The sequence below is a fragment of the Drosophila miranda genome, chromosome XL (assembly GCF_003369915.1).
Source record: "Drosophila miranda strain MSH22 chromosome XL, D.miranda_PacBio2.1, whole genome shotgun sequence".
In the NCBI taxonomy this organism is placed as follows: domain Eukaryota; kingdom Metazoa; phylum Arthropoda; class Insecta; order Diptera; family Drosophilidae; genus Drosophila; species Drosophila miranda.
The window spans coordinates 4,037,143-4,058,768 of record NC_046673.1 but is presented as its reverse complement, the minus strand read 5'-3'; the positions used below and the strand labels follow the sequence as shown (position 1 = coordinate 4,058,768).

Below are 21,626 nucleotides of genomic sequence, written 5' to 3'. Positions count from 1 at the left end.
ATGGGGGAATGGAGTGGAATGCTAGGCGAGCTGCATTTTGATTACCGGTAACCTGGCCAGACCAAGTAGCAGGGTGGTATTTACCACGAATCGGCACCTTTATTTCGATAGCAGGTTACTTTTATCGAGCAGTTCTTCTTCTTTTCGTCATCGTGTCGACGCCTCTCTGTGACTGGCTATTTGGCCATCAGCTCCGCATAGCATTGCAGATAAAATTCATATACATATACAATTATACAGCCTGTGGTGTGTAGGTTCGTAGAGCAAATCAAAATTTGCAGTAATAAAGGCACTAGCGAGGACCTTAGCAACATCAATAATACGCAATTGATAGCATCAGACACGGGACAGCCGACGAGTGCAGCCAATTGATGGATAATACGAGAAAATAATCGTAATTGGCAAGTTCAATGCACGAATAATATATTTGGTTATATTTGTGAGTGTGCGTGAGTGTATTGGTGCTTGATAAGTATATGTGTCGATTTCTTATTCACTAAAACTCCTGGATAAAGTGCCGTGAAAAGTGCGTAAAATCGAAATCCTCCCACGCGACGGACCCCATCCGAGTCCGCGTCTGAGACCGAGACCGAGACCGAGTCCGAGTCCAGAGTGCGACTGCACCGTGTCGTACCGTCCCCATTCACAGGACGGACGGGATGTAGCAGGTCGGGCGAACAACGTCAAGAGAGCGAAGAACATAGAACACAGAAGGCGGAGATGTTGGAGCGGCTCGAGCTGAGCAATCCCCAGTGTCAGTGAGTAGTGAGTCAAAGTCAAGTGTGTTCTCGTTCGGTGTTGTGAAATTCTCCGTAATCACTTTTAGGGATTACATTCCCATGCATCTAAACGTCTAAATTCTCAAGTGAATTCTATACTCAAGTTTAAGCCGAGCCAAACACACAAAAAAAAAAAAAAAAACCAGAAAAGAATCACCGACTGCTGCTCAACGAGGCAGTAGTATAGGAAGAAGAAGAAGAACGGCAAAGAAAAAAACTTGTTTGAAAAAAAAGAAAGAAAAGTCCGAACGGAACGAAAAGACGGACGCAAGACGAGACGCCCAAAGAAGCTGAAGCAGAATCGGCGTGGATCTCTGGGCATCTTTTCCTAGAGAATCGCCCGAGAGTAGCGACGTCGTCCGCGACGTCACCAAAATACAAAACAACGCAGAAGCAGAAGGTGGTCCACAAACAGGAACAGGCATGGACGAGGATGACAACCTGTCAAATGCCGATATCAGCATCGATGACGAGGACGATGATGGGGACAGGGCACGGGCCATGGTCCAGCCCATGGTGGACGAGGATGAGGATGACGATTCCGATATGGATTTGTCATCGGATTATGTGCAGGCGGCGGGCCATGTGTCCGTAGGTTCGGGTGATAGTGCAACCGGTGCCGGTGGCGGTGCCGCTGCTACCGCCGCCTCTGCCCGCACGATTGGGGAAGGGAGCGGCACTGCCACTGCCACTGCCACAGGAGCTAGAGCTGGCAATTCTCGTTCGCCGTTGCATGACAACTACTCAAGCGCCGCAGCAGCTTCTGCGGCGGGCGGTGCAACTGGCAGTGGCAGCAGCTCAAATAGCAGTGGACACTATGGAACCGGGAGTTCGGCTGCTGGAGCAGCAGCAGCTGGCGAGGATGCTGGCGCCAAGCCGAGCTTTTTCTTTGGCACCTCCTCATTCAGCCTACGCAGCCGCAAGGAGGTGGCCGCCCTCATCAACACAGAGTGCTGCCGCGGCAGTCCCACACCCGATCTGGACTCCATTATGGATACGCTCTTCAATCCAGGCACGCCCATCGATAATCCCGACAACATCGAGTGGATACGCTGGCTAATCGCCGGTGGTCGTACACCGCAGGAGTTTGTCAAGATTGGTGAGTACTCATTCGTAGTAAGAAGGATGAGAGAGAGAGAGAGAGGAGAGTGCGGCGACTGGTTCATATCCATGTGTCAGCTGATCGGCAGGCGGTTGGCGGCAGGCAGTCCGTTGCCCCTAAGAGGGACCCCGAGGTGTGAGTGGGATGGGATATACACACTTGCATATGTGCCTGCGCTCTATGCAGCATATATATGAGTTGGAGTGTGTGCAAGTGTGTGCGTGTGTGGTGTCGTGTCTGTGGTAAATGGTAAAGGGCACGCAAGGGAGTGAACAGCAAGGTAGCCAAGGTGCAAGGCAGCGTGAAGAGTGCACCACCATGGCAACAGAAAAACATACCTACAAACATATACATAACAAATACATGAAAATATATGTATGTACATATAAGTTTATCCCGCATTTACAGAGTTCACTCTCGCAAATTTGCCCAATTTAATCGCGACTAATCATCTATTTGCCAATGCTCTGCTTTCCTGCATTTGCTGCTGCAGACAATTTTATTATTATTATTATAATTTTTGGTGCCAGGCTGCGTAAGTCGCCAAACTCTAGGTTGCTTTTATCGTTGCGCTTTTTTCTGTTGTTTGTCCCACTTGTCAGCTCACTCGCTCACACACTAACTCAATGTGTGCATGCATGTGTGTGTACACATACCCTAAACGCACAGTGGGGACTGCAGCTTGACACCTTGTAGCCGTCCGTCCGCCCGCTGCCGCCGTGTCAGCTGTTCTTGTGCAGTTTTGCCTTGCGTAATATTCTTATCCAGCAGCAGAAGCAGCAGCAGGCAGCGTCCCATCTAGGCGCATCCGTCCACCGTAGGCACACATACATACAAGCATGCACATCTAGCATCTGGATCTGGCACCTCTCTGTCACCGTTTTGCTGGAGTGTTGCTCTATTTTACAGAAAATAGTACACTCGACTGGGGGAGATGAGGTTCGTGCAGCGCGCATGATTGCACCCATTGTGCGGCGAATAAAGGGCGAAAGAGCATTGGAAGGTGTCCTACCTTTTGTGTTTGTTTTCAATTGTTTTACTAAAAAAACGTGTATTTGCCTGTGTGTGTGTGTGTGTGAATGTTAATGGCTAGAAATGAAGAACATTTGTGAGATCTATACAATTGCATATGTAAAATGTACCAACATTCAGACGACACACAGACACTTGTGGGACTCTCTAACTTTACCCCGACTCTGTCGCATGTTCGTCCGTCCATTGCTGCGTAGATTTCGACAATCCAAAATGTTATCAGACTGCCATTGCATATTGCGGTTTGTCATCAACATCATGTCATCCTTATCACTCACACGCTTATACATGTGTACAGAAATTGCCTGACCGTTATTTCATTGTTTCTGCTTGCCTCTGTATGCGCCGTTCCCATGGCCCCCGCACCGTACCGCCTCACGCCCCGCCCTGTCACACCGTTACCTCCAATGCGCTTTCGCCGTTTTTTGATTCATTCGGATTTCACTCTCTGTCCAAAAGTTCTTTTGCTTGAACAGAGCGGGATGGGTATAGTGAGTGTGCGTATGCGTATGGATTTTCGTGTGTGCGTGTGTGTGTGTGCTAGTGCGGAGAGTTGCCAACTTGTCTGGCGATCGATCGAGCGATCGATTGCCATTTCGAAAATTGTCAATCAATTTTTCGCTGCGCTCGCTATTGTCTTTACTGGTTGCTGCTTTCGACTGATTTCCTTCCGCATGACCTTTTTATCGTCGATGGCGATATGGCGACAGCCACAGCCACATCCACAGCGAGCAAGGTCCGCTACGCCCCAAGACAACAACAAGTCACGCAACAAGCTACAAACGAAGAAATTAACTAAGCAATCCGAAATGAGTGCATCATTTATTTTAGGAACCCTATCAAATCAATGGCAATAGCCATGGCAAGAGGCAAAGGCAGCGCCATACACACTCGCACGCAGCGCAGCCTTGCCGCATCATCAAACATTTACCCCAAAAAGCAAAACCAAAACCAAAACCAATACCAATACCAATACCAAAAACTAAGCGATTCTTGATTTCCATTTGCAGTGCGCAGCTATGACAACCACGCCAAGTGCGGCCTTGTGTGGGTGCCCCATGTGGTGGCCTATCGGTGCCGCACCTGCGGGATCTCGCCCTGCATGTCCATCTGTCGGGACTGCTTCAAGAAGGGCAACCACACCAACCATGACTTTAACATGTTCTTGTCCCAGGCTGGCGGCGCCTGCGACTGCGGCGACACGTCCGTGATGAAGGCCGAAGGATTCTGCAGTGACCATGGCATCAATAATCGCGTGAATCGCGATCCCGTGCCCAACAATCTGCTGGCCGTGGCCGAGGCCATCATGCCGAAGCTGCTCTTCCGCCTGTTGCAGCACTTTCGTGAGCATAGCGACACCTCACTGCAGGTGCACGCCATGACCTCTTACTCGTGCGAGGAGTTCGCCAATATGCTGATCGACCTGAACAACATGGGCGAGATCATGCGCAAGGTGATGACGCGCACCCTGATCAATCACGAGGTGTACGCCTACTTTATGGAGACGCCCTGTCAGGACACACGCAACGGACGATTCCTGAAGGCGAATCGCGAAAAGTACGAGGACGCGGTCAATCGGTTCCCCAATCCGGAGCCACCCGACGAGTACCGTGACCTGCCGGCGCTCTGCGAAAAGCTGGTCCACACCACTCTACTCGAGGAGTTCATATTCTGGACATTCAAGTTCGAGTTCCCCCAGACGCTCGTCTGCTTTCTGCTCAATATGCTACCCGACCAGGACTACAAAGTGAGTGATAGCTCGAGCATATGCATTGACTTTTCGATTTGACTTTTTTCCATTTCAAGGAACACTTGACCCGCACCTTTGTGATGCACTACAGCCGAATTCCGTCCGTGCTGGAGATGTCACGCGATCCGGACACGCTAAGCAACCGCGTGGTCCACATGAGCGTTCAGCTCTTCTCCAACGAGAGCTTGGCCCTCAAGATGGTCAACGAGCTGTCGCTGTTGCATGTTATGATTATCAGCCTGAAGCTAATGATGTCCAAGATTCTCATCCAGAATACACTGCACGGTAAGGGAAGCGCCAGAGAGCACACTGAACCTGTATCTGTATCTGTATCTTGTATTTGGTAGATCCCGCCAAGAACTTTCACTTTGTCATCGACTGTACGCGCCAGGTGATGAAGGATCATTGCTATTGGCCGCTTGTCTCGGACTTCAATAACGTGCTATCGCACGAGTCGGTGGCCTTGGTCTTTCTTCGGGACGACAACCTCATCGACATGTGGTTTCAGTTCCTCCAAATGCTTCAGGGCATGAACGTGAATGTCCGGGAGACGGGCTCCCATGTGGAATTCGAACCTAACAGCTACTATGCGGCCTTCTCCTGCGAACTGGAGGCCAGCGCCTATCCCATGTGGTCGATCATATCCCATCTGCAGGACGGCACTCATGCCCATCTGGCCAAAAAGATCATCAACTATTGTGTGACGACGCTGCACGAGTGGCTCGATTCGATTTACTTTATGGAGGTCAGAATCTCAATGGTGCGTTTCTGCTGCTCTTCTGCTCTTCATCTCTTACATACTTTTTCTCATACTTGTTTTTGCAGGAGGAAATGATGCAGGCCTCATTCCATTTTCCGCTGCATCGGTATCTGGCCGCCTTTGTCTGTCAGGCGGTCACCAAAATGGGCATTCCCCTGAGCGAAGTGCTGCCCTCGCGTCCTTACCTCTTGCCGCTGTTGATGATTCATCCGCTCCGTGTTCAGGTGAGTTTTCGGTTGCAGTTTGCACTCCGTGAAAGACTACACAATATTCTATGGCGGGGTCCCTCTCAATACTCGAGGCTGCCTTGGGCAGCTGATTCGGTCCCAAGAATCCAAAAACAGTATACAAATTGCTGCTCGAAGCGAGGCGAAGGATAGCCCAGTGCCCAGTACCCCGTGCGCCGGTACCGTACCCGTTCCTCCTGCAATATCTTGCAGTACTACCCTCATTCAGGTTCCTGCGTATGTGTGCGGTGGTGCGTGATGGCGTGATATATATACATATATCGCACTAATCGAGGCTAAGCCGTACATATTAGACGCCGTGGTTGAAATCCCTCCCTGTGAAACCGCCACGTTATATACAGCTGAGAGATCAGTACTACCCGCATGATGGTCCTTGGTAGAAGCTTATTTCGAGGCTTGTTTTGTTCTCTTTATTTATGGCTAATTCCAATATTTTGTAGTTAATATTCTCTTGTTCTTGTCTTTGATTCGAGTCCTCTCACTAAGACCACACGAAAGTAATTGCAAAAGGTGTGTATTCTGTAGGTAGTAGTATTACAAGTAGGAAAGCTATGGAAATACGTGGATCATTCGATCTGATCTCCCTAATATTTGTTCTTGGGCACCTGGACATGGGGCGTAAAGTCGTAGGTGATGATCTTGGGCCCCAGGAAGCCGCCATAGCCGTTGCGACCCTTGTAGTAGATGCCAATGCCTGACAGGGGCACTGCGGGATTCGAGATCACATCCTGGACATCCATGAATGGGACTGTGCTCTGGGCCGCGTCCTTATCGAGGCCCGTGTTTGTGAACTCGATGTACTGGTTGTGGCGCGACTGAGGTATGGAGTAGGTGATGGTACGAGTGGACACGTCCGCATTAGAAAGGCTCACTTTTTCCCTGCACAGATAGATAGAGATAGAGAGATCGTCAGATTCTGGCTCAAGAATGCTGCCTTGGATGGATGATGGATAATCACCTGCGCGTCTTGCTGTCGCCGCTGACATCGGTGTTGTCGTTGGACTTCCAATAGCTGTTCGCCTCCGGCTGCAGCAGCTGGCCCGTCTTGAAATCGAACTCGCTGTAGCAGGCCTCCAGATTTAGATGGGCCCCCACCACACGAAAACGCACGCCGGTGACCACAAAGCTGTTGTCGTCCGTGTTGACATCGTCGAGATCAACGGAGCGGCTCTCGTAGCTGAGGGTGTGATAGTCGGTGCCCTTCTTCACGTCCCGGTCGAAGATGTTATAATTCTCGACGGGCTTCCACGACAGAGTCGTATGGTTGATGCCGCCGCGCGGCAGCAGCTCTCCCTCCTGTATCTGCAGATGGAAAATGCGGTTCTTCTTCACAAAACGCAGTCCAGTTACGACCCTAGAAAGTACATCAGTATCAAAGTTAGGGAGTTAGGCTAGCCTTGTTTGATCCTTCTCCCTCCTTCTGGATGGGATCTCTGCTCACCTGTTGCGCTTCACATCGGACACTGCCTCGCGCAGATTGAAGAAACGATCGGACTTGAGGCCCTGCTCGTCGCACATGCAGAAGCAGTAGCTGCAATGCCACAAGATGTACCGCCACCAGCTGTCAACCTTGGTGGTGCCACGCACACAGTTTGCCCGCCGGCCCAGCGTGCGTCCGTTCTCGTACTCGATGTACTCGTAGCGCCTAGTGCTGTTCTTGGGCGAGGGGCACACCCACATGTCCGAATCGACAAACTGGCAGTCGTACAGCCGCCCCGAGCACCTGGGCTGACGGGCGCAGTAGAGATCCTTGTAGCAGCCTTCGCTGCGGGTCGACTGATAGAAGGAGCAGGTCTCGCGGCATGTCTCCTCGTTGTTTAGATCCACCTCGTTCTCGATGTAGCCCTGGAGCAGGCGCGTCACTTCGTCGTAGGTGACGCCAGCCTCATGCTTTTTGGGATCACAGCGCCAGACAATACGATCGGCCCGCGTCATCACGTCCTTGAGCAGCTTCAGCGTCCGTTCCGTGCGCCGCTCGTAGTCGGTGCGCATCAGTTCAGCCTCTTGCGTGAAATTGCCCTTGCCATAGACCCGGAGCATCATCCACGAGAACTCCATCATGGTGTAGGCCTTCAGTTCGGTCAGAGCGATGTCCGCATAAAGAGAGTGCACAAACTGCTGCGCCGACTGCTGGGTGTTGCATATTTCGTTCGTGGAGGCCTGGAAAATGGACAAAATGCATTTACTCGAAACGATATCAACAGCCCTGTGCCATCTGTTTCTGCCGTTCCGGCCGCAGAGCCATTAACCGTGAGGCGCGGCGCGCATGCATTCCCCCCTATTGATTACGGAACACCTAATCAGCGCACATCTGGCTGTTAAATTTTTGAAATAACATGCCAATTATCGGAATGTTCCCCAGAGCCCGACACTGTGGTACCTGGTACCTCGCGTCGCCTAGGGGAACGGAGCGAACGGAGCGAACGGAGGGAACGGATCTTGGCTGCTGACTAACCACCATGGCTCTGTAGTAGAGTGTTTGCTGGACCATCACACGATGTATCTCCTGCAGGATGCGGGCAGTGTTACTCTCGCGAAAGACCTTCTGGGTCAGATCAAGAATGTCACTCTCATCCAGCTGGCCGCTGTTGTTCTGCTTGGCCAATGTGTCCTGTGGGGTGGCGGTACCATTCAAAAGAAAGAAAGTTAACTTCTCATCTCTCGTGTGTTTGATCGTCTTTTGTACCTTGTACTCCTCGAATAGTTGGCTTATGTGCTCCAGCTCTCGCTCCAGAACCGACCATTCGTAGTGTTTAAGAATCTCGTAGCGCTGCACCCCAAAGGTGTGCTCCATGAAGGGTTTCGCATTGAAGTCACGGTGCGAGACAAAGATCTTGCGCAGCTGCGTTTGCTTGTTGTTCTGACTGTTGGCCGTCTTCTTCAGATACTCCCAGAGATCCCGCTCCAGGCTTACATATTCGGTGCGCAGGGCATCCACCTGCAGCATGGGTGTGCGTTTTACGCTGACGACTCCCCCCAATGTGGCCAGGGCAAGCAATACGAATACGAATACGACCAGATCCATGGGTCTGTGGCCCTGGAAAGCGGCCGACGCTGCCGCCATCTTGGTTCGTCGGTTCTGTGCTGTGCTGTGCTGATAGGCAGCCACTTATCCGCAGCAAATACTGGGGGTTTCCGCGACTCTTTCGTTTATTTTGTACACGATTTCCTCACACTCTGCGTGGAAGGCAGGAAGGCCGTTCAGTTGCTCTGCTTGCTAGTTGGCCAGTGCTTCCTGCTGGACACAACTACTTTTCGTCGTTGATGTGGAATCTCTGTCTCTCTGGCCAGCTCGGCACTGGAGTCGAGTCTCGTTTTAAGACAAAGACCGTAGCAGGCTTTTATAGCTGCAATTTGTGTATTGTTTGTTGCTTGTAGCTTGCTGCTGTGTGAGGCGACGAGGCTGGAATGTGGGCAACAGCACAGTGCAGGCACATTTGCAGTTGTATATTTTTTTTGTATTCCAAAGCAAAACGGATAAATGTGTGTCCGCACTTTTTGCGATTTATTTTAATTCGCTCACTTTTTCGGTTTGTTCTGTGTGTGTTCTGAGTGCTGGTGCCGTTCTGCCACTGTCATTTTTCTGTTTCTGTTTCAAAGCGCTCCGCTCTTGGCTCCGCTCCCAGTGCCTGTGTGTTGGTGTGTGCTTGCTCGTTTGAGAGTGCTCGCTTGTTTGTATTGGTGCGTTTAAAAATCGCTGACTGAAGCTCTTTTTGTATTGTTGTAGCTGTTTCTGTTTTCTTGCCAGACGATGGGAAGCGTAAACACACAGACACAGACACAGACACGCCCGCATACATCGACAGCGTTTGGTGTATGGATGAGTGAGCGAACGTCCGCAATCCCAGTGTGTAATTCCATGCCACAAAAAAATTGAGCAAAATCGTTTGATTCTTATTCGGTTGAAAAGACTGTTCCCGTACGCTACATTTCGAGCAGATTTCGTATCCCCTACGTGCTGTACGATTGTTTTATTTTCTGCGATCACTTTGGCACCGCACCCCGCACCACATCGCATGAAATAATCCAGTCGATATCTAGAAAGTGGGTTTTAGTGACGTCACGCCATCTAATTGGCATGGACAACAGCTGTTCGCTAGCTCTCTCAGGTGCAAGCACCTCACTCTGTTGGTCTGCGCTCTCTCAGGTCTTGTACTGCAGTGCGTAAGCTCTCCCTCAGCATTCGTTCTCTCTCGATGTATCCATCTCTCTTTGACGCAATGCAAACAAAGAGCTGTAGCCTATGCTCTGCTCTGCTCTGCATGGGGGCGGCGTTGCTGCAATGCCCTCTGTCGTGTGTTGTTGTCATTTTGTTTGTTTGTTTGTTGACTGTGTAGTCTTTGTTGACACCAGACCTTTGACCTCTTTGTGCGTATACATACACACAAAGAAATGAGGGGGCGAAAAATTGCAACGATTTTCGCGTACCAGTTTTTGGACAGCAAAATTAATGAATAAAGTGCGTGAGCTTTCAGAGCTTTCAGCTTTGTCTTGGTTTTGCTGACCGTTATGACGAAGCCGATGATGACTAATCGGCGGCGCGGACTTTCTTTTGCCCAGCCGAAAGTCGAAAATGAAGAGGGATGAGATCCAGAGAATACGGAATATACAAACAGATCGTCACGAAGACACAACCGGAAAGTCGAGTTTAGTTTAGGGGACCCAGACGCCCGCCCAATTCTGGGAAACAACTTAACCTAACGCGAATGAATCATCTAGGAAATGAATTCACTATTCGCACACACTCTGCAGATTGATGCCGCCTGGAATTACATATTATCAGTGTCTAGGAAGAGTTACCTCATAGCTGGTCGCCAGATGGGCGAGCAGGCTGCTGCTGGTGCCCGTCGTGTTTGCCTTTTCCTCGCTTCCGAAGAGCGTGAGATGCAGGCGGTCCATCAGGTGGTGCACCGAATGGGCATTCGGCGAGACTGTCCACTCTGCAAAAGTGACCAGGGTGGACATCTCGAGTTTGTCCTTGTGGGCCTCGTACTTCTGCATCTGCTGGTAGCGCGACGAAATCCGGTTGACAGTGTCCCCGATGTCATTCATCTTGGCCAGGATGGGGGCATTCAGATTCATGTGGCTGGTCACCGTATCTATGGCCAGGGCCACATACTCCGCGTGCTGAAAGTGGTCGGATGGTGGATTACTTTACGATGATGAGTGGTTAATCTCTCAATGCATTACTTGCTCCTCGGTCTGGTCTATCTGCCGGGTGACCTCTTTAAGGCGCTGCAGCACCTTACGCTGCTTTTCGCGCATTAGAGGAAAGTCTATGTTGGCCGCCAAAGGCGAGGACTGTACAATGTCCCAGGCCTTCAGTATGCCCGTGGACACCTCCTTCACCACGTGTATGATGTCCAGCACATCCTCGATCACGGCCGTTGTTGGGGCGGGCTGCTGGAGTGTTACCAGCAAGGCCAGAGACAAGGAAATCCACCATTTCATTGCTGCTGGCATCTTGAGTTGGGCAGGTGTGTGGGCTGAGCTGCTGCGTGTGTGGGTTCGGGTGTGTGTGCGCTTAGAAATTATAATGTTGAGATTGACTATACGAAAATTTGTTATATACGGGGACACGGAGATGGAGATGGAGACGGACACACACGCAAACGCTCGCACGCGACTGCACCCGTTGAAATCTGAAAAACGAATGCGGGATACCACAACAACGGAGAGACAGCAGAGATGCTCTCGCTGTTGCGACTGATACTAACTTAGATTGATTAAAATGCACGCATACAGACAGGCACGAGACAGTTTCAATTCACATGGATGTGAAATGCGTCTGTGTGCTGTTATTACTATGTTGGTTGTGTGTTTCTCTTTTGGTTTGCAGTTTACAGTTCTTTCTGCTCGGAAGGGAGAGCATGCAAGCATGGGTCGCAGCATAAGTGTAAGTGAGCCAGCAGTATGTCTGCTTGGCTTGGGCAGTTTAGAGTTGCATTCCAAACTCGTTTCGATAACTGATGGCTCTGTCATCAATAGAGGGGATATATCGCACACTGAACGATATTTCCGTTATTTTCAAATCACTAATTTGTACAATTTTTTCCTTTTTTCAGAGCTTCTTCTACGAGATTCTGGCTGGCAAATGGGTGCGAAATGGCCTCCAGATCAAGGGCCAGGCCATGACCTACATACAGGCCAATTTCTGCAACTCGATGGCTGACATGGACCTGTTTTTCCTACAGATCTGCGCAACCAATCTGCCGCAATACTTTTTCCTGCAGAACACTATCGAGCTGTTCGACGTGTCCCAGTGGCTGGAGACGGCACCGCTGAAGCAGCCCCAAAAGGCAGAGCAGTCCTCCATGCTGGAGGGTTTCCTCACATTCCTCGCCACCCTGGTCACCAGTCGCACCAATCTGGGCAACGATGAGGCCACCCAATGCATCATCGAGATCAGCGCCCTGCTGGCCACCGAGAACAAGACACACTCGCAGCTGCTCGAGCTGATGCCGGAGCGGTCGGGCAATGTCCATACCAAGAACTTTGAGACCTTCCTCAAGAAGCTGTCGGTGTACAAGGCGCCGTCGAGTGGGTCCGAGAACCTCGAGCAGGGGCTCTTCACACCCATCGACGAGGTGTGGGAGAAGTACTATGATCCGCTGCACGTCCTCCTGCGGGCTGTGCACCGGCGCGACTTTCAGTCCTCTCTGGACCGCTTCACAAACTATGTCATGTCCAAGGAGAAGATGCCCGCCAGTGGCAACCTCTGGCCGCCGTTCCGTCTGCCACAAGCCCTGCCCACGTCCAGCTCCTTCACCGATCCCTGCCGCATACTGAACTCGCGCGTCTTCCACTCCACCATCCTCTCGATCTTTTTCCGGGCCGTGCACACGCGCGATGTCTCCGAGCACCTGCTGGCCCTGGCCGTCTTTCTGCTGGAGATGGCGGTGGAGACGAGCAGCGATGTCAGCGACAGCCCGCCGGCGGCCGCGGCCGCCATGGTTGAGTGCGGAGGTGGTGGTGGAGGCGGAGGGGGATACCATCACGGATACAACCAGGGCAGGCAGGAGCCTCCGCGACTGTTCCAGTGCTATCCCACGGACAATCTCAGCTGCAACCTGCGGCACGTGGTCAAGAAGCTGTCCCTGAAGTCGCGCGATCCGCAAGTGATTGGGTCCAGCTACCGCTCCAATCCGTTCTACTCCGATCTAGAGTTCGACGTGGAGCCGGACTCGGGAATGGGCATGCGGATGATCGGACAGATAGAGTCCGATGGTGATGAGGTGGCTGGCGGAGGCGGACCGAGAGCGGGAGCAGGAGCAGGAGTGGGAACGGGACCTGGAGCGGGTGCCATGACTGTGGCGCGCAGGAACATGTCGCAGGCTCTGGTGCCAATGCGAATGCCCGGAATGGAAGTGGCCCTACCGCCGGATCTGTCCGTTGTGCCGGAGACCGGAGTGATCATCCGGCAGGACAGTAACGAGGATGACCTGCTGCGAGATCGGGATACAGCCATGGATTTGGGTCCCGCCGCCCTCGACTTTCACTTCCCCATGCAGCAGATCACGCTCCCAGAGAGCGGCATGGAGGTGGCCATACGACGTGACCTCCTCCTGGCCGAGAGCAATCATGTGGCTGGAGGAGCTGGAGCGGGCGCTGGCATTGGCATTGGCACTGGACCCCCGGCGCTGGCTGCGCCCAGCGAGATGTTCTCTCCCACGACTCCCACCGGCAGCGGTATGCTGCTGCCGTTCCAGCGCGTCCAACCGGTGGCGGTGCCGAGCAGCGGCAACATGGACATTGTACCCTCGAACGCCCTCGGGATGGGCAGCTTTGCCGGCAGCGGGCGGCGCATGAACTACGATGCCACTGGGACTCGCAAGCGGTCCGTCGACATTGCCATTGGGGGCAACAACAAAGACGACCTGCACATGGACGAGAGCATTCTGTCGCTGCTGCTGAAGCTGCACTCCCAGCTGAGCGGCACCCTTGACAGCTTTTCGCTTAGCGATGGTGAGGAAAACTCGGAACTAGGATCAGCAACGGCATCGGCATCGGATCAGCAGTCTATGGATGTGGACTGCAATGAGGCGAGCACATCGACGGCCGCGGCAGCTGCCGAGAGCACTTCCCTGGCCGAACGGCATGGGCGGGGGCGTCGCAACTACAACAACATCTATGTGTCCGCTTCTCGGATCGGCGACGGGCCCTTCTTCATTGGGAATTTGCTGCGCAAGATTGCCAAACGGGACGAGCTGTGCGCAGTGAGCATCGACGAGATACGGGCCCGCCTCTGGCCCAATCAGCGCGAGAAGCAGGCGGAGGCGAGGGCGCGGGAGAGCAAGGAGAAGGAAGAGCGCCGCAAGAAGGCGCGCGAGCGGCAGCAAAAGATGATGCAGGACTTTGCCAACAAGCAGATGCAGTTCATGCAATCGGCGGCAGCGGCGGCCAATAACATGGACAACGGGTTGGAGGACGACGACGATGAGGATCTGTACGAGGAGCAGCCGCGCGAGAAGGAGTACGACTGCATCATCTGCAACTGCACGACGCCCAGCACTGAAACCAATCCAATTGGCCTGGTGGTCCTTGTCGAGTCCAGCGGCATTGTTGGCCATCGTCGGCGCATTGCCGAGCGTCTGCCGCTCCCCCTCGACGCCGGGGAAGAGCAACGGCTGGCCCGCACCACCCGCCTGGCCTCAGAGTTCAGCCGCCGCACCGAGCTGCTCAGTTTGAAGTTTGGCGACGAGTCCTGGTATCTGTCCAACAACATGTCCTACGACAACGGCGTCCATGTGCAGTCGTGCGGCCACCACGTGCATCTGAGCTGCCTGGAGGCGTACCTCAAGACGTTGTACACCACCCAGCGGCAGCCGGTACAGGACCGCGGCGAGTTCTATTGCCCGGTGTGTCGGCAGCTGTCCAACTCGGTGCTGCCCCTCAGTCCACAACTGGACCGGCCCACGCATCTGGTCAGGTCGGGCAATCAGCCGTTCGAGCAGCTGGTCGCCGATCTCTCGGACCTGATCAAGGAGAATGAAACGATACCGGTAAGAAGGGTTAGGAGTGCTTCTCGTTCCATCATCTATCATCCATCAAATATATATGTGTACATTGTCTCATCCGCACAGCCACCCACAAAACTGACGGAGGCCATGGGCCATGCCATGGAGGTGATGACCAACATTTCGCAGCGAAAGGTGAAGTGCGCCTCCATCACGTTCCGCAAGCTGTTCATCTTCGTGACGTCGATAGCGCGCACCAATCTGGAGGCGGAGATCATCCAACGCGGCGGATCACTGTGCACATCGAATGCCACGCGCTATAAGCCGAAGAGGGACTGCATTGTGCCGCTTCTGCATGTGCTATCGGTGCATGTGCGGGTCCTGGTCGAGTGGCCGCTGTGGAGCAGCTGGGCCTCGCTTGCGGGACTACCCGTGAGCGATGCGGAGCCGTTGCCGGCCCATTGCCAGGAGCTGATACCTAGTGTGCTAGCGGATCCCATTGCACTGCTCCTGAAGTTCATTCTTTTGGCACCGCTGCACTTGGACCAGGGCAAGTATTGCAGGGAACAAATTGCACCGATGACGGGCGCTCATCTCATCTATTGTTTACCAATCTCTTTTCCCAACAGACTACTTCACCTGCATGGTGAAGGTGATGTACAATTTGTTGTACTACCAAATTGTCGTTCAGCTGTGCGTCACCCTGACGGATCTCGAGTGCGAAAACATTCTGACACTATACGGCAGCTCTGGGAGCAGCAGCACTACCAGCACCAACACCAGCGCCAGCGCCAGCGCCAACGACAACGCCGGCAGCCAGCCGTCGGAGACGGCAACACCGGCAACAGCGGAAACAGCGGAAACTGCAGCCGTTGTCAGCTCCAGCGCCTCTGCATCTGCCTCCGCCTCCGCCGGCTCTGTGCTCTCGTCCTACAGCCGCCGCAGCAGCTCGAGCCGCTTCAGCGGCCATCAGCAGCAGAGCGCCTCCCAGCTGGGACGGGCCATGGCACTGGTGTTGGGCGAGACCGATTGTCTGATCAATCTGCGTCGCGACAGCATAGCCAGCACTTCTGCGGCAGCGAGCAGCAGCAGCGCCAGCAGCAGCGCCAGCGGCCACGGCCACGGCCCCGGCCCGGGCCCCGGAACGAGCGGAGGGACAGCATCGTCGTCAGATGTGAATCTAAAATCGATGGAGCTGCAGCTGCAGTCGCTGTGCCTACCATTCCTGCGGGTGGCGGCCCTGCTGCGTCAGCATTTGTATCGCCATGAGATGCCGGAGATATCGGCGCCGGGTCTGGAGTTTGTGCGTCTGGTCTACTACCTGGAGCTGGTCACCGACTCGATGGACTGGGACTGTTTCAATGCCAGCAAAGGCCTGTGCTTCATACCGGGCACCGAGCACACACTGCCCCAGTTCTGGTGCAAACAGCTGCGGGAGGTACGCCCGCCCTCGGACACCATCCGGGAGCTGGTGCTGATCAACCAGCATTCGCTTTGGCAGCAGCCGCGACTGCTCGAGCTGCCACGCGAGTACGAGCGTCTGTTCACGGTACGCTGCACTGCACTGCCATTCCATTGCATTCGACTCGTGCGACTCATGCACCTTTACATATTTTTGTCGTTGCAGTACTACCACGAGCGGCCCTGCCTCAATTGCTACAAAGTTCCAAAGGAAAGCTCCATTTGCCTGCTGTGCGGGACGATTGTGTGCCTCAAGCAGAACTGCTGTGCGGAGAACGATTGCTGTGAGGCTGTACGGGTGAGTTGTTCACAGTTTCTATCGCCCTGCACACTCACTAATTATACGTGTCGCGCCGTTCTCAGCACACGCTGTCCTGTGGCGGCGGCATTGGCATCTTCCTGGTGGTCACCTCCACGTACATCATTGTCATACGCGGTCGACGCGCTTGCCTGTGGGGATCGCTCTACTTGGATGACTTTGACGAGGAGGATCGCGATCTCAAGTGAGTTGAATGTTGCACGAATGAGCATGAGTGAGCACGAGATTATTTAAATGATTGCTTCCCTGTCTTTAGGCGCGGCAAACCATTGTATCTGAGCCAGGATCGGTTCAATTTGCTGGAGTCGCAGTGGCTTTCGCATAAGTTTGCTCACACAAATCACACCTGGGTGTTTCATCGCGATCTCTTGTGAAATATGGAAGATTTACTGCGCAGCATACAGGAGCTGGTTGGCCAGATCTAGCGGGAAAAAGCCAAGTCAAGTCAAGTTTTCAGTTACCAGTTTCCTGTTTGCTGTCTGCGCCACGCCTAGTCGTCCATCACCAGTCAACAACCCCCAAAAAACCCCAGAAACCCAAGAAACCGACCCGACCCGACTCAAACCGATCTGATCTGATCTGATCTGAGGCTTCTCCTCAAAATTGTCTCTTCTTCCCCCGCCCCCTTAGGTTTAAGTTAGTTCGTTATTTGCCCCCCCCCCCCCCCCAAGCAGCATATTTCCAAATTGTGGAAGGAGGAGGAGAAGTGTGCACTCAAGACAGACTACTATATATATATATTGGATATATCGGATGCATCTACACATATGTATGTACATGGCGACGAGCCCCACATGACACTAATCGGTCGTAATCTGTCGTTATACGCATCTCAACTCGTACTGGCACCGCACATAGCAAACCGCACCGTCAACAAAGGCATCAAATCAATGATATTATCTGTATCAAATAATTATTAATCAATGCAAATGACATATGTTGTAAAATGTAACTGTTTATGGGCTCCAGGTCCAAGTTAATTGATAAGAAAACACACACACTCGCACACACAACATAAACACAAACACAACCACACAAAACACACACGATTACGATTACGATTACGATTACGCCTATATGATCGCATATATGTATGTGCATATGTACGAGTAAATATATATCTGCCTGTTACCGATCGCACCCCGCATCTATGTATGTGAATCTCTGCAGCAAGATCTAAGAAATTATTTAATATATTCGAATAATATGCATATATACATATACATATATATATATATATATATAGATATATATATAGATATCTGTGTTTCGTGTTCTACCTATGGAAGCCTTTAAGTTTTAAGTCTAGTATCGCGATATCTTTAATCTCTAAGGAAGCAGCAGCAGCAGCAGCAAGAAAAATAGCTAACAAAAATAACAGAAAAGAAACGAAACGAAACTGTCTACTTTGGCCTCATGAGTTTGTGCATGTAAAAAACGAAAAAGAATATGATATTGATATACATATACATATACATATAAATATATATATATATATATATGAGATGAGATAGTTAATTTATAGTATGTCTATTCCATACTTAAATGCGATGATAAATACTACAGTTAAAGAAAATTGAGAAGCAAAACAAAACGAAATGAAATGAAAAGCGAATTGTGAAATGCGTAGAAAATAGAGCTGAACATGCATATGATATATGCATATATCTAGGATATATAGAGAGCAGGGAGAGAGGAGAAGAGCAGAGTGTGCAATGGGCAAACAGAGGACAATGGAGAGAGCGAGCGCTGACTAGCTGGGCGACTAGCCAGAGGACTAGGAGAGGTGTTAGGGTGAATTTGTTATTAGTTTTTACCGATTGTGTGTTACATACATATGTAGGCGTGTAGGCGTTTAGGCGTTTAGGCGTGTAGGACTTGTCCTCGGCGCTGGCGAAGCTGCAATTTGCAAATTGATATTGTTTAATAGTTATTATAACGCGCTGCTATGGCAAATTGATATTTTTTAATATACAAACTGTACTATAAATCTATTATTGTAATTAAATATTGTAAAGGGACAGGAGTGCACGGGACAGTGGGCAGGGCAAGATCGCAATCGATCGCATCGATCCGCAAGCTCTCCATCCATTTATTTTTCATCTCGTTAAGCACTGGGCCAAACGAAGCAGCAGCAGCAGCAGCCGCATCTGCTATTCCTATTCCTATTCCTTAAAGTTATTTGCAAACCAATTGAATCTACTTTGAATATATGTACATATGTACATACATACATATGTATTTACTTACTTGCTCTGGACTCTGCTGCCTCGTTCCATCGGTGCCAATAATCCAACAGAACTTCGGAGGCAGTCATACCATACCATGCTCTCTTAATCCCCAATACCCACTCAATGGTTGATTCAGTGTTATTCTTTTTTATTGTTCTCTCTACTCCGAAAAATTTGTACTCCCGGGTCTGTTGCGCATTGTAAATACAACTAAGCGAAGGATCATTTTGTAAATGTGACAAGGGGCGGAGCCGGAGTGATGCATAGATGCATATTTGTGTACACACATAATACATATTATATACATATATATGTATACTATATATAATATAAATCACAAAGTTTTTTCTTTTTTTTTTAGTAGTTACGTAAATCTAGACTTTTCGGTTCGGTTTGGGCCTATAATCTTGGCGGATAATCCGCAGGATTCGATGGCACATAGCACGCAAGCAGCACGCAACTCGAAATATGTATCCATTCTGATTAGCAAAACAAACCGAAAATCATGGAATCAATTCAAACAAAACGCAGAAAATTTAGAAAAAAAATAATAAAAAAAAAAGTATAAATGAAGGAAATCCGTGTTTCAATGTCTCCAGATGTGTAGAGTTACTGGCTCTTTCCACAATGGCAGCAGGTTCCACGGAACCGCTGCTTACACTTTGACATCTTCTGCAGCGGCTGGATGTCGGCTGAGCCGACTTGGGCGCCCTGCGGCTGAGGCTGAGGCTGAGTTGGAGGTGGAGGTGGAGGCGCCGGGTTATCGCGCTTGGCCGCACGGCTGCGCATAATGGAGCGGTATTGACCGACGACCACCTCCACGTCGGTACCAGCTGGCACCTTATTTTTGGCCACCAGATCTAGTGCCAAACGGCGGATAGTCATGGAACCCACCTCGATTTCCTTCTCGTTGCCATACAAGCCGAAGATTAGATCCACTAGCTCTTTCTCGGGTTTGACGCTGCTCGGAGGACTTGAGACCGGTGGATTGGAGACCGAAGGCACCGGCTGACCAGGTGGCACGTAAGCACTGTCCTTGAGCTTCTGCTGCTTGGCCTTCCAGCGCCCGAAGAACAGGGGCGGCGACATCACGGAGCTGTGCTGAACCGGTGCCGTATGGGGCAGCAGGAGTCCCTGGAACCAAGCGTATGGCAGTGCGCCGGGCGCAAAGACACAGCCGGCATCGAAGTTCTTTGGCAGATAGCGGGTGGGTATAAAAACAGGCTTTCTGCCGATGATTTCCGGCGGAAAGAGCTCCTTGGGCAGCTGGAATTTAGGCCCTGGAGCGTTCATGGTGTCCAGGGATACGTTCGGGACATGTGGCTGAACCACCGTCGAGATCACCGTCATGGCGTATGGCATCATGGCATCAGTAGCATTGGCCATTACCACTCTCATGTCGGTCAGGTCCGGCACGTAGATGTTGTACTGAGTCGGAACGGGATTGTCGATGTATTTCTTCATCATAGCCATTGTGTTGGGATCGGCCCCCACAAAGCCCATCGCCACCTTGCAGCGCGATAGGCGCTGTTGGGTGTCAGCCGACGACATGCCCACGGTGGTGGAGAGCGGACATATGAGGTCAGTCTCCAGGCCCTTTAGGATCTCCTTAAGGACGCGCCGGCCGACGAACAGTGCCGGTGTCGGTCCCTTGTGCTGCGACGGCAGCATCCCGATGGGGTAAAACTTGCGCGGCAGCACCCCGGGTCCGAAAACACCGCCAGCATCGAAGCTCGGCGGCAGTAGCTTCGGCGACAGGAAGATCATCCTGCTGATGGGCGTGTGCACCGGAAAGCGTTCGACCGGCAGCTCGAAGCACAGGCAATTCTTCTCCTCCTTCAGCAATTTGGCGGCGTCCGGATCGTGTGGATAATGCTCCACGGACAGCAGCATCAGCACCGCAAGATCTGTGCTCTTCGGCACCACCAAGTTCCGCAGATTCGGCACATATCGCAGCTTTGCCCTTGAGAGCGAGTTCATTGAATGCATCAAACTGTGCACGTGCTGGCAGCAGATCAGCGAGTTCCTCTCGTTAGTCGATCCGGGGATTAGGATGTCCAGTTCCGGGTCCAGATCAAGACCTGAACGCGTGTTTTTATTCAGATTATTATTATTTGTGCGTGTTTGCGATATGGGAGAGGGGATTACCTGTTTGCTGCGCGAAAGCCTGATAGCCGGCCATTTTCTTACGAAGCCCTACGTTTTTTTTCGACATTTCGGTGATTTCGCCGATTTAAGTTTCACAGAAAGCGCACCGGGGGCAATCAACTAAAAAGATTAAGCCGATTCGATCACAAAAACTTCGGCTCCCCTTGCACTCGCGTTATTTTGGGAACCGAGAAGAGATGGTTGAAGATTTCTCGGATTTTTTGTTCGACTGCGCTCGACACTTGCGCTCGCCTCGTTCGTCGTATTCAAGTGACACAATTAGACTCCGCACTTCCGGGGAATTTGAAATGTCAGGAAGATCTGGAACTGTCAATTTGATGAAACGTTATGGTATATCGAAACAACTATATCGATAGCGATAGATTTCCGTGCCGGCGAAATTGGGAAAATGTCGGGCAACTTTGGCAATTTTGGCAACTTTGGCAACTTTGGCTACTTTGGCTACTTTGGCTACTTTGGCAACTTTTGTAAATTCGAGCGGTGTAAATACATACATATCATATGTATGTATGTATGTATATATAAACACAATTTTTTTGGTTTGGATCCCAGCAGAATGGGGCGCCTGCAGGAGGCTTGCCAGCGCAACCTCTTCGAGAGGCAGCGGATCCGAAAATGGCTGCAGCATCTGACGGGCAAGCGCTCCGGGAAACTGCTGTGCAATGACAAGAACAGACACTGCCAACCCGACGGCTGGCCCTGTTTGACGTCATTCGGTGTTGCCGATGCAGGTGGGAGGATGGGCGCGCCTGCACCTCAGCGCCAGCACCCACAGCCATCATCCGTCCCGAAACGTGCACGCCTACGAAAGCTCAAGC

The 21,626-nt window shown here is 51.6% G+C and overlaps 3 protein-coding genes across 4 annotated transcripts; 1 reads left to right on the top strand and 2 right to left on the bottom strand.

Annotated features, from left to right (window-relative positions):
- Positions 1-41: 41 nt before the first annotated feature.
- Positions 42-18,391, top strand: LOC108153923 (E3 ubiquitin-protein ligase Ubr3). Its single transcript, XM_017284022.2, has 12 exons — positions 42-765; positions 827-1,878; positions 3,924-4,660; positions 4,720-4,948; positions 5,011-5,423; positions 5,489-5,647; positions 11,737-14,673; positions 14,755-15,178; positions 15,258-16,177; positions 16,256-16,387; positions 16,453-16,592; positions 16,665-18,391. Exons 2-12 carry the CDS (start codon positions 1,203-1,205, stop codon positions 16,780-16,782), a joined length of 6,885 nt encoding a protein of 2,294 aa, XP_017139511.1. The 5' UTR covers positions 42-765; positions 827-1,202; the 3' UTR covers positions 16,783-18,391.
- On the bottom strand, positions 6,059-11,364 carry LOC108153940. Of its 2 annotated transcripts, none has more exons than XM_017284040.2 (5): positions 10,862-11,364; positions 10,472-10,798; positions 7,113-7,831; positions 6,630-7,025; positions 6,059-6,550 (listed from the first exon to the last, which is right to left on the bottom strand). In XM_017284040.2, exons 1-5 carry the CDS (start codon positions 11,132-11,134, stop codon positions 6,256-6,258), a joined length of 2,010 nt encoding a protein of 669 aa, XP_017139529.1. In that variant the 5' UTR covers positions 11,135-11,364; the 3' UTR covers positions 6,059-6,255. The 2 variants fall into 2 exon arrangements, with proteins under 2 accessions (XP_017139529.1, XP_017139537.1); XM_017284048.2 differs by lacking the exons at positions 10,472-10,798; positions 10,862-11,364 and adding exons at positions 8,127-8,282; positions 8,358-9,262.
- A 379-nt stretch (positions 18,392-18,770) lies between the features above and the next one.
- LOC108164929 (DM7 family protein GG17591) lies at positions 18,771-21,194 on the bottom strand. Its single transcript, XM_017300917.2, has 2 exons — positions 20,788-21,194; positions 18,771-20,720 (listed from the first exon to the last, which is right to left on the bottom strand). Exons 1-2 carry the CDS (start codon positions 20,852-20,854, stop codon positions 19,249-19,251), a joined length of 1,539 nt encoding a protein of 512 aa, XP_017156406.1. The 5' UTR covers positions 20,855-21,194; the 3' UTR covers positions 18,771-19,248.
- Positions 21,195-21,626: the final 432 nt, after the last annotated feature.

What these genes read in the sequence shown, in the direction of transcription:
- LOC108153923 (XM_017284022.2), top strand. Translation starts at nt 1,203, where the DNA reads ATGGACGAGGATGACAACCTGTCAAATGCCGATATCAGCATCGATGAC. An exon ending in CATCCAGAATACACTGCACG is followed by an intron (nt 4,949 to 5,010) that starts GTAAGGGAAGCG and finishes TGTATTTGGTAG; the next exon opens with ATCCCGCCAAGAACTTTCAC. An exon ending in TTCATCCGCTCCGTGTTCAG is followed by an intron (nt 5,648 to 11,736) that starts GTGAGTTTTCGG and finishes TCCTTTTTTCAG; the next exon opens with AGCTTCTTCTACGAGATTCT.
- LOC108153940 (XM_017284040.2), bottom strand. Translation starts at nt 11,134, where the DNA reads ATGCCAGCAGCAATGAAATGGTGGATTTCCTTGTCTCTGGCCTTGCTG. An exon ending in TAGACCAGACCGAGGAGCAA is followed by an intron (nt 10,799 to 10,861) that starts GTAATGCATTGA and finishes GACCACTTTCAG; the next exon opens with CACGCGGAGTATGTGGCCCT. An exon ending in TCCGATGTGAAGCGCAACAG is followed by an intron (nt 7,026 to 7,112) that starts GTGAGCAGAGAT and finishes TGTACTTTCTAG; the next exon opens with GGTCGTAACTGGACTGCGTT.
- LOC108164929 (XM_017300917.2), bottom strand. Translation starts at nt 20,854, where the DNA reads ATGTCGAAAAAAAACGTAGGGCTTCGTAAGAAAATGGCCGGCTATCAG. An exon ending in GGCTTTCGCGCAGCAAACAG is followed by an intron (nt 20,721 to 20,787) that starts GTAATCCCCTCT and finishes ACACGCGTTCAG; the next exon opens with GTCTTGATCTGGACCCGGAA.